We start from the raw sequence: 12262 nt of genomic DNA, 5'->3' as shown, positions 1-12262 counted from the left end.
ATTAACGGAGTGCCATTAACAACCAATGCAGCCCATGATCACAAAGTCAAGTAGTATGTTCTGGAACAAGCTCAATTCCTATGAAGCTTTAAGGGATAGAGTTATGGAACAGTCATAGGGTGGTGAATCTGTGGAATTCTTTGCCACAGAAGGCTGTGGAGGCCAAGTCAATGGATATATTTAAGCCAGAGATAGATAGATTCTTGATTAGTACAGCTGTCAGAGGTTATGGGGAGAAGGCAGGAGGGTGGTGTTAGGAGGGATACAGTAGATCAGGCGGAATAGACTTGATGGGCCGAATGGCCTAAATCTGACCAGGCCAATCTGCCCACTGAGTTCATGCTAATCATAAGATCATAAGTGATAGGAGCAGATTGGTCGGCATGGACTCGGTGGGCCGAAGGGCCAGTTTCCGTGCTGTATCTAATGTCTAAAGATCATAAAACTGTGGAATATAAAGGGTATGTGGTTCCTTGTTAGAGGTTACTTGTGTTTTCTGCCACTCCTCATCACATTAATGAATGGTGTGGAATACAGGCATTTATTTATTTATTTTTTACACAGAGAGTGGTGAATCTGTGGAATTCTCTGCCACAGAAGGTAGTTGAGGCCAGTTCATTGGCTGTATTTAAGAGGGAGTTAGATGTGGCCCTTGTGGCTAAAGGGATCAGGGGGTATGGAGAGAAGGCAGGGATTGGATACTGAGTTGGATGATCAGCCATGATCCTGTCGAATGGCGGTGCAGGCTCCAAGGGCCGAATGGCCTACTCCTGCACCTATTTTCTATGTTTCTATGTCTATATTCACCAAGGCAATGTACCCTTGAGGAGCACACTCTATATGTGGGACGGCAAGGTGGCACAGCGAAAGAGTTGCTGCCTTACAGCTCCAGAGACCTGGATTCAATGCTGTCTGTACGGAGTTTGTACGTTCTCCCCGTGACCTGTGTGGGTTTTCCCCGGGTGCTCCGGTTTCCTCCCACACTCCAAAGACGCACAGGCTTGTAGGTTAATTGGCTTTGGTAAAAATTGTAAATTGTCCCGAGTGTGTGTAGGATAGCGTTAGTGTGTGGAGATCGCTGGTCGGTACGTAATCGGTGGGCTGAAAGGCCTGTTTCCATGCTGTATCTCTACACTAAACTGTAGTAAACTACTCTATCATAAAGTCGGGAGTTGGGCATTTGTGAATACAATTAAACATTGTGAAGCCTTGTGAAGGGAATGTCATTGAATAAGCAAGCAAAGATGATTCGGCTATGGGTAATGCCCTGAGGAAATCCTGCAGTGACGCACCGGTCTTGTGATGGATGATGTACGTGGTACAATGCCAGTGCTTTAAAGGACTTAGCAAACAGTATTTTCTTTTCATAAAGTAGAGATGACTCTGCCAAACCATATCATGTTTCTTCATGTGGCTGCTTACCACATGGAGTTATGGAGTCATAGAGTGATACAGTGTGGAAATAGGCCCTTCGGCCCAACCTGCCCACACCAGCCAACAATGTCCCAGCTACACTAGTCCCACTTGCCTGCGCTTGGCCCATATCCCTCCAAACCTGTCCTATCTGTCTGTCTGTCTCTTTAATGATGGGATAGTCCCAGCCTCAGCTACCTCCTCTGGCAGCTTGTTCCATACACCCATCACCCTTTGTGTGAAAAAGTTACCCCTCGGTCCTATTAAATCCTATTAAATCATTTCCCCTTCACCTTGAGCTTATGTCCTCTGGTCCTCGATTCTCCTACTCTGGACAAAAGACTCTGTGCATCTACCCAATCTATTCCTCTCATGATTTTGTACACCTCTATAAGATCTCCTCTCATCCTCCTGCGCTCCATGGACTAGTGACCCAGCTCACACTCTCTAGTTCTGGCAACATCCTCGTAAATATTTTCTGAACCCTTTCAACTTGAACAATATCTTTCCTATAACATGGTGCCCAGAACTGAACACAATATTCTAAATGCGGTCTCATCAACATCTTATACTACTGCAAAATGACCTCCCAACTTCTATACTCATGGCATCTATACTCATAACATCTTAAATAAAATGTTTTCACATTTTCCCCCACAGAAGATGTCAATGTTAAGTTCCATGCCGTTCCTCTCCTGGTTTGACTTGTTGCTTTTACATTTGCTATTTCTAATCCACATGAAAATTCTGGGAGATCAAAATGCACATTCCCATATTTTATGCAGCTACTTTTTTTAAACCTGATCATACAGAGCATCAGATTCAGGAGATTTGGCATTATTTCCTCATTAATATTAATTGCTTTAAATTTCTTACTGCCGTTACATTCTTAATTAAGGTCATAAGGTTATAAGTGACAGAAACAGAGAAACATAGGTGCAGGAGGAAGCCATTGGGCTCTTCGATCCAACACCGCCATTCATTGTAATCATGGCTGATCATCCACAATCGGTAACCCGTGCCTGCTTTCTCCCAATATCCCTTGATTCCACTAGCCCCTAGAGCTCTATATAATGCTCTTTTAAATTAATCCAGTGAATTGGCCTCTACTGCCTTCTGCGGCAGAGAATTCCACAAATTCACAACTCTCTGGGTGAAAAAGTTTTTTCTTATATCAGTTTTAAATGGCCTCCTCTTTATTCTTCGAGTGTGGCCCCTGGTTCTGGACTCGCCCAACATTGGGAACATTTTTCCTGCATCAAGCGTCCAATCTTTTTATAATTTTATATGTTTCTATAAGATACCCTCTCATCCTTCTAAATTCCAGTGAATGCAAGCCCAGTCTTTTTAATCTTTCAGATTCAGATTCAGATTCAATTTTAATTGTCATTGTCAGTGTACAGTACAGAGACAACGAAATGCATTTAGCATCTCCCTGGAAGAGCGACATAGCAAATGATTTGGATAATTAATAATAAGTGTCCGGGGGGGTGGGGTGGTGATTGGCAGTCACCGAGGTACGTTGTTGAGTAGAGTGACAGCCGCCGGGAAGAAGCTGTTCCTCGACCTGCTGGTTTGGCAACGGAGAGACCTGTAGCGCCTCCCGGATGGTGGGAGGGTAAACAGTCCATGGTTGGGGTGAGAGCAGTCCTTGGCGATGCTGAGCGCCCTCCGCAGACAACGCTTGCTTTGGACAGACTCAATGGAGGGGAACGAGGAACCGGTGATGCGTTGGGCAATTTTCACCACCCTGTGCAATGCCTTCCGGTCGGAGACAGAGCAGTTGCCATACCATACTGTGATGCAGTTGGTAAGGATGCTCTCGATGGTGCAGCAGTAGAAGTTCACCAGGATCTGAGGAGACAGATGGACCTTCTTCAGTCTCCTCAGGAAGAAGAGACGCTGGTGAGCCTTCTTGATCACAGTTGAGGTATTGTGGGTCCAAGAGAGGTCATCGGAGATGTTGACTCCCAGGAACCTGAAGCTAGAAACACGTTTCACCTCCGCCCTGTTAATGTGGATGGGGGTGTGCGTGCCGCCTCTGGACTTCTTGAAGTCTACAATGAGCTCCTTGGTCTTCTTGGAGTTAAGGGCCAGGTTGTTGTCAGCGCACCATGCTGCTAAGTGCTGGACCTCTTCCCTGTAGGCCAACTCATCGTTGTTGCTGATGAGGCCAATCACCGTTGTATCATCTGCATACTTGATGATGGTGTTAGTACCATGTACAGGTGTGCAGTCATAGGTGAAGAGGGAGTAGAGGAGGGGGCTCAGCACACAGCCCTGTGGAACGCCGGTGTTCAGGGTGAGGGTTGAAGAGGTGTGTTTGTCTAACCTAACAGACTGGGGTCTGTTGGTTAGAAAGTCCAGTATCCAGTTGCAGAGGGAGGGGTCGATGCCCAGGTTACCGAGTTTGCCCAGGTGATCAGTTTTGATGGTATAATGGTGTTGAATGCTAAGCTGTAATCGATGAATAGCATTAATCGATGAACAGCATTCTTACGTAAGCAATCGATGAACAGCATTCTTCCTCATATGACAGTCCCGCCATCCCGGGGATTAACCTCATGAACCTACGCTGCACTGCCTCAATCACAAGGATGTCCTTCCTGAAATTAAGAGACCAAAACTGCACACAATACTCCAGATGTGGTTTCACCAGGGCCCTATAGAACTGCAGAAGGACCTCTTTATTCCCACACTCAAATCCTCTTGTTATGAAGGCCAACATGCTTTCTTCACTGCCTAGTGTACCTGCATGTTTACTTTCATATAGGAGCAGAATTTGGTAGGAGCAGAATTAGGCCATTCGGCTCATCAAGTCTACTCCGCCATTCAATCATGGCTGATCTATCTCTCCCTCCTAACCCCATTCTCCTGTCTTCTCCCCATAACCCCTGGCACAACTCAAAAATGTATTTATCTTAAAAATTCTCGTGTTTGTTGCATCCTTTACAATCAAGATAGACACTAAATATATTTCATATATCTTTGCAATTTTTTGTTCACATTTATCTTTTCTCCTGCCTGCCATTAATAGATTCACAGTCTGATCACTAATCACTACCTTATGCAGTTCAAATAGTCCTTGTGCACTACTTTGCAACAGGATTGGCACCAGTGGCATGGTGACAAGCTCTTGTGTTTGATTGCCGATCTCTGCAGTTAAGATAATTAACGAAATTACAGTAAGGTACAATTTTCTTGAGTAAATATGCCTTCTGCAATCATTTAAGATCATGGTGAATGCACTTCAGATTGTCTTTTTGTCATTTCACACATTATCCATTTAAATTCGTAACAGTTTCAGTACATTTCAATACAATCTAATGCAAAATTAACCAGTATCAAATGAGGTTTGAGATTAAGGGAATACATTTTTCTATAGATTGGAAACTATGTGGAACAAATTGCTCGTAAAACCTGATGATACCATGGTAATTAGCACATTCCAACGGGAGCTGCATAAATACCTGGAGTCGAGTTATATAATTCAGGGACGTCAACTGGGATGAAGAACATTATTACTATTCTGTCTGTAGCAATATCACCAATGGAAAGTAGCTGGTGAGGTAAAATTAAATGTAAGTGTAGGAGGGTTTTGCTCAAGTATCTTCTGGAGACCAGAGAAGAATTTTACTTAGCATTCCCTTGGGAAACAAAATTGATGCAGATAGTGAAAAGGATGCTACGTGAGATTGGTAGGTGAAAGAATCCAAATTATTTATGCTCATTTCATATTCTTGAGTGTTTAATACCACACTTAGTGACCAAGTCCTATGCGAAGATAGTGTGTGTGCGTATGTGTACTGTGCATGTGTTTGTGAGAGTATGTTGTGTGTGTATACTTAATTGTGTTTGTGTGTGTTGTACTAATGTGTGTATGTACTAAATTATGTTTGTGTGTGTGTGTGGGTGTGTTGTGTGTGTGTATATATGTTTTGTGCATGTGTGTGCGTGGGTGTTTTGTGCGTGCTTGTTTTCTATCAACTCACACCTTGTTTTTATCTTTGCAAAGGAATAGTTTTCATTCATTAATCCCACAATCCAACGAAAAGATCATGAGGTGATATGCACTTTAGGTTGTTTTGAAAGGACCTCCTGTCTCAAGACATGTCGCGGGGTGAATCCTGTATGGTCGTGAGTAGTTGCCCAAAGACTCATACCTTTTTCTGGTCGCCGCTGGATTTTCAACATTTTGAACATTTTCGGCCACCTGCTGCGACTATGATGGGTGCCGGCAAGTCGCCGAAAAAAATTGTATAAGACGGACAGGCCCTTTAGGCCTACAGAGTTTGACGAGCTTTCTCACTGAGGGCATTTTCTGGCTGTGCTTTTCCCCATGTTTATAAAGAGAGTAATCACAATGCATTAAAACCAGCTAATTACTTTTGAAACTGAACGCTGTAATGATGGAACTGATTGTGACCATGGGATGATCAAAGTTCAACTTGTGCAAGGTGAAGTCACTCCGGGATTTTGTGTCTTTCTCTGGTACCATACAAGTCACAACTTCTCTACCGTTGAAATTCACAATTCGCAACTTAATCCTTTATGGGATTTTCATCTGTGGCCTTTGTCCAACAATCTGCCAATCAAAGCCCCCCCCTCACTTGTATTCACCTATTGCCCGCCATACCCTGTTCTGGCCCTCTCTTTTCCAGCTCTCTTCCCCCTCCTCCACAATCAGTCTGAAGAAAGGTCCCGATCCAGAACATAGAAACATAGACATAGAAACATAGAAAATAGGTGCAGGAGTAGGCCATTCGGCCCTTCGAGCCTGCACCGCCATTCAATATGATCATGGCTGATCATCCAACTCAGTATCCTGTACCTGCCTTCTCTCCATATCCCCTGATCCCTTTAGCCACAAGGGCCACATCCAACTCCCTCTTAAATATAGCCAATGAACTGGCCTCAACTACCTTCTGCACCAGAGAATTCCAGAGATTCACCACTCTCTGTGTGAAAAAAGTTTTCCTCATCTCGGTCCTAAAAGATTTCCCCCTTCTCCTTAAACTATGACCCCTTGTTCTGGACTTCCCCAACATCGGGAACAATCTTCCTGCATCTAGCCTGTCCAACCCTTTAAGAATTTTGTAAGTTTCTATAAGATCCCCCCTCAATCTTCCAAATTCTAGCGAGTACAAACCGAGTCTATCTAGTCTTTCTTCATATGAAAGTCCTGACATCCCAGGAATCAGTCTGGTGAACCTTCTCTGTACTCCCTCTATGGCAAGAATGTCAAGAACATCACCTATCAATGGTTTTCAGAGGTGCTGCCTGACCCCCTGAGTTACTCCATCAATTGTTACCTTTCTTTGGTACTTTCCCCCTTCTCTTTCTTCCCAAAGACCACCCCCCCCCCTAGCTAGCTCCCCCCCCCCCCCTCTCCATTGTCCTCCCCTGGACCTGGCTGACCTTGCACGGACCTCTCCCTTCACCCTCCCTGCATCCCTTCCAATGGCTACACAGTTCACAACTTTTCTCCTCTCGAGTTTCACAATTTGCATCTCTTTATCCTTTCACGGTTCACACCTGTCTTTTCATTCAGAAACAAGGAATTGCAGATGCTGGTTAATACATAAAAAGTAACAAGGTGCTGGAGCAACTCAGGTCAAGCAACATCTCTGGAGAATGTGGATTTGTGGCTATGTTCTCGAGAGATGTTGCCGGACCTACTGAGTTACTCCAGCACTTGGTGATCTGTCTTTTCATCTCTAGCCTTTGTCCAACAATTTGCCTATCAAAACCCCCCCTCGCCTGCCATTACCAGCCACGCTCTGTCCTGCCTCTCCTTGCTCCCCTGCAATCAGTGTGAAGAAGGATCCCTTGTACCTTGTACCAGGAAGTTGGACAATTTTATACCGGACAATTGTTACATTTTTATCAAGCCAATTAACCTACAAACGTGTTCATCTTTGAAGTGTGGGAGGAAACCGAAGATCTCGGTGAAAACCCACACTGGCCACGGGGAGAACGTACAGACTCCGTACAGACAGCGCCCATAGCGGGGATCGAACCAGGATCTCCGGCGCTGTATTTTGCTGTAAGGCGGCAACTCTACCGCTACGCCAATGTGACTGCCGACTCAAAACCTATCAGTGTTCTCTGGAGATGTTACCTGACCCGCTGAATTTTTTGTCTTTCAAACTGAAATTAACTTTGCTGATTTCAAAGTGGTCTAATTGGCTCATTAGTTTGTTTGTTGTAGCTCTAGTTCTTTTCAAGATGACTTTTAGCTTTGGTTGTGATGGATGCCACTTGGGATTAATGCGGAGAACTAGGTCATTCCTTACAGCTGGCTTTCGTATCAACCTCTTCATCAATTCTACCAACAAAATCTATTTGTTTCTCCCTTGTGCACTGACCTTGTGTTTCTTTGAATGTACTTGAGCTACTAAACTCAACTCGTGGTTTGTGAATTCCTCTTTTGAACTACACTCTGGGCAAAGAGGTTTTGCCTGAATTTAGTTTAGAGATATAACAAGGAAACAGGCCCTTCGGCCCACCCTGTCCATGCCAAACATCGATCACCAGTTCACACTCACCCTACGTTATTCCACTTTCGCATCCACTCCACACACACTCGGAACAATTTAAAGAGGCCAAGCAACCTACCCAGTAACTAAGGCCAAAAACCGCACGCCTTTGGAATGTGTGAGGAAACCGGAGCACTCGGAAACCAACCCAGTCACAGGGAGAATGTGCAAACTACACACAGACAACACCTGGAGTCAGAATTGAACCTGGGTCTCTGGCGCTGTGAGGCAGCAATTCTACCAACTGTGTTACTGTGCCACCCATAATTCTCTATTAGCTTTATCCGATTACATTCATAGTGCTGTTTAAGACAGAATTGCAGATGCTGGAAAAATCGAAGGTGGACAAAAATGTTGGAGGAACTCAGCGGGTGAGGCAGCATCGATGGAGAGAAGGAATAAGCGACGTTTCTTCAAGTCAAGTCAAGTCATTTTTATTTATATAGCACATTTAAAAAACAACTCCCGTTGGCCAAAGTGCTGTACATTGGTATAAGAATAGTATAACAACAACAGTGGTTCATAGATTAAATACAAACATCACTACATACATATAGCCCTCGCTCAGAGGACGCCAAAAAAGGTTTGGGAGTAGAGATGAGTTTTAAGTCTCGACTTAAAGGAGTCGATGGAGGGGGAAGTTCTGATGGGAAGAGGGATGCTGTTCCACAATCTCTCCATAGATGCTGCTCCACCCGCTGAGTTCCTCCAGCATTTTTGTCTACATTTATAGCGCTGATTTTCCTACTTCCACATACATTGGAACATTTTCGCAGTATTTACTCTCTGAGGTCTTCTCATAAACCTATAGGGCTCTAAACAGTTTGCTGTACTGCAGATGTCAGTAATCACAGTTTATACCCCATCTTTCAGGTATTCTTTTCAAGATGAGGAGGACATGTTCATGGTGGTCGACCTTCTTCTCGGTGGAGACCTCAGATATCACCTGCAACAGAACGTTCACTTCAAGGAAGAAACTGTGAAACTTTATATCTGTGAGCTGGCTCTGGCTCTGGACTATCTGCAGGACAGGCACATCATTCACAGGTTAGTCATTCAGGCTGTGGACGATCTTCTTAATTATAAATGAAGTTATCCTTTGTGCAGTGTGCTCACCTTTGTAATGTGATAGAAACATAGAAAATAGGTGCAGGAGTATGGCATTCGGCCCTTCGAGCCTGCACCGCCATTCAATATGATCATGGCTGATCATATTGAATGAAGTGATGAATTTCACTTTAGATTTTCATTATTATTACCTGTAATCATCTGTAGTCAACGCAATAGAATGATTGTGATGATAACTGATAAAAAAAATCTACAGTGCGCTTAATGACTGACAAGTTACAAGCATTTAAAAGTTACAAGTTAACGAGTTGCGTTAAAAGCATTGTCCAAAGCAAAATATTTTCATGTTATTCATTAAATTACTTTGCTGAATCCACCTTTTCAAAAGTGCATATTATTTGTGCAGTGTCTCAGCACACTCAGCCAAAGGGAACCAATCTGATCCTGGAAATTATTGGTCACAATGAAATACACGGCCAATGTTCTACCATTAGGAAATACATGGTCAAAAGTCATTTCTAAGTTCCAGGTTGAAATTGCATGGTGCAATTTGTGGGTAGAGCTACTGCCTTACAGCGTCAGAGACCCGGGTTCGATCCTGACTAAGGGTGCTGTCTGTATGGTGTTTGTACGTTCTCCCCGTGACCTGCTTGGGTTTTCTCCGAGATCTTCAGTTTCCTCCCACACTCCAAAGACGTAGGTTAATTGGCATGCTATAAATGTTTAAAAAAATTGTCCCTAGTGTGTGTAGGATAGTGTTGAAGTGTGGGGATCGCTGGTTGTTGCTGACTCACTGGGCCGAAGGGCCTGTTTCCATGCTGTATCTCTAAACTATTCTGAGCTTGATAGCTTTCACCTAATGTAATCCATATAAGGCGTGTATATTAATATAGAGTTTCATCTGGGCATGTTGAAACTTCTCAATGCTACTGTAGGTCAGTATTATTTTGGTAGACATCTGAATCTACATTTGTACGGCCCTTTTAATGGTGACACCTATTTAGTTAATATGATTTGAAATACTGCTGATGGCAAGTATTCAGAAAGATCTGGGTATACTCAAACAAAAAAGTCGGCATGTAGGTACAGGTACAACAAATAATTTGGAAGTGAAATGGAATGTTTATGTTTAGTGCCAGAGGAAAGGAGTACAACATTTTTAGATGTGTACAGGAAGTATAATTTGAAGAAGTGTATCCTTCCTTATTTAAGAAGCAATTATGTTTGTTTTAGAGGCAGTGGCAAGAGGGTTTAGTTGAGTGATTCACAGGAAGAAAGAGTTGGCATAAGAGTAAAGGCTGAATAGATGGTGCCTAAGATAGACACAAATTGCTGGAGTAACTCAGCGGGACAGGCAGCATCTCTGGAGAGAAGGAATGGGTGATGTTTCGGGTCGAGACCCTTTTTCAGGGTCCAAACTTAAAGTACGCGGCATTGGGGGTTCGGTATTGATGTGGATAGAGAACTGGCTGGCAAACAGGAAGCAAAGAGTAGGAGTAAACAGGTCATTTTCACAATGGCAGGCAGTGACTTGTGGGGTACTGCAAGGCTCAGTGCTGGGACCCCAGCTATTTACAATATATATTAATGATCTGGATGAGGGAATTGAAGGCAATATCTCCAGGTTTGCGGATGACACTAAGCTGGGGGGCAATGTTAGCTGTGAGGAGGATGCTAGGAGACTGCAAGGTGACTTGGATAGGCTGGGTGAGTGGGCAAATATTTGGCAGATGCAGTATAATGTGGATAAATGTGAGGTTATCCATTTTGGTGGCAAAAACAGGAAAGCAGACTATTATCTAAATGGTGGCCGACTAGGAAAAGGGGAGATGCAGCGAGACCTGGGTGTCATGGTACACCAGTCATTGAAAGTAGGCATGGAGGTGCAGCAGGCAGTGAAGAAAGCGAATGGTATGTTAGCTTTCATAGCAAAAGCATTTGAGTATAGGAGCAGGGAGGTTCTACTGCAGTTGTACAGGGTCTTGGTGAGACCACACCTGGAGTATTGCGTACAGTTTTGGTCTCCCAATCTGAGGAAGGACATTATTGCCATAGAGGGAGTACAGAGAAGGTTCACCAGACTGATTCCTGGGATGTCAGGACTGTCTTATGAAGAAAGACTGGATAGACTTGGTTTATACTCTCTAGAATTTAGAAGATTGAGAGGGGATCTTATAGAAACTTACAAAATTCTTAAGAGGTTGGACAGGCTAGATGCAGGAAGATTGAACCCGATGTTGGGGAAGTCCAGGACAAGGGGTCACAGCTTAAGGATAAGGGGGAAATCCTTTAAAACCGAGATGAGAAGAACTTTTTTCACACAGAGAATGGTGAATCTCTGGAACTCTCTGCCGCAGAGGGTAGTCGAGGCCAGTTCATTGGCTATATTTAAGAGGGAGTTAGATGTGGCCCTTGTGGCTAAGGGGATCAGAGGGTATGGAGAGAAGGCAGGTACGGGATACTGAGTTGGATGATCAGCCATGATCATATTGAATGGTGGTGCAGGCTCGAAGGGCCGAATGGCCTTCTCCTGCACCTAATTTCTATGTTTCTATGTTTCAGACCTTTGTGCCGAAACTGTCTGTAGTTTAGAAGACCTAGAGGCAATTTAATGAAACCTATAAGATTTTAAAAGGGCATGACGGGGTTGATGCGGTGAAGATATTTCCCAAGGGAACCGGAAACAAGGAGGAATAATTTTGGTTAAAGGCAGGAAAGTGGAGTTGCCGGCCAATGATCAGAACATCCATGAAATGTCATTGAACAGTTGAACTTGCTCAAGGGAGCGCACAATGTTGACTTTCTGCTCCCAGACCTGTTGAAAAGAAGATGGGAAAAGTAGGTCAGCTGGTCTGCATCAATGGTGGAGAAGATTTGTATTACCTGTGTGGTGTCAGGACACTTAAAAATTACATGATTCGTCAAAGTTAGAACAGTTTTATGTAAGAGAGGTTGTGGCTATCAATGACTGAAGTGTATTTTGATTCCCAAAAGGGAATTTACTTTAGTTATAGTTTATAGATACAGTGCAGAAACAAGTCCTTGGGGCCCACAGAGCACGTGGCGACCAGCCATCCCCATTACAATAGCACACACTATACACTTCGGGCAATTTCCAATTTTTACTGAAGTGTGGAGTGTGGGAGGAAACCGGAACATCTGAGCAAAACCCATGCAGTCACGGGGAGAACGTACAAACTCCGTACAGACAGCACCCATAGTCGGGATCAAACCCGGATCTC

At 43.9% G+C, this 12262-nt stretch overlaps 1 protein-coding gene across 1 annotated transcript in view; it reads left to right on the top strand.

The window, feature by feature from the left end:
* Nucleotides 1-12262, top strand: part of LOC129701420 (serine/threonine-protein kinase 32A-like) — a 289291-nt gene that overhangs the window by 133639 nt on the left and 143390 nt on the right. The window contains exon 4 of the mRNA XM_055642577.1: nucleotides 8826-8999. Coding sequence (XP_055498552.1) covers nucleotides 8826-8999 — 174 coding nt within the window. The remainder of the gene's footprint in view (nucleotides 1-8825; nucleotides 9000-12262) is intronic.

The sequence above is a fragment of the Leucoraja erinacea genome, chromosome 11 (genome assembly GCF_028641065.1).
Source record: "Leucoraja erinacea ecotype New England chromosome 11, Leri_hhj_1, whole genome shotgun sequence".
NCBI lineage: Eukaryota > Metazoa > Chordata > Chondrichthyes > Rajiformes > Rajidae > Leucoraja > Leucoraja erinaceus.
Note: the sequence above shows the minus strand (reverse complement) of the source record. Positions and strands in the feature narration are given on the sequence as shown.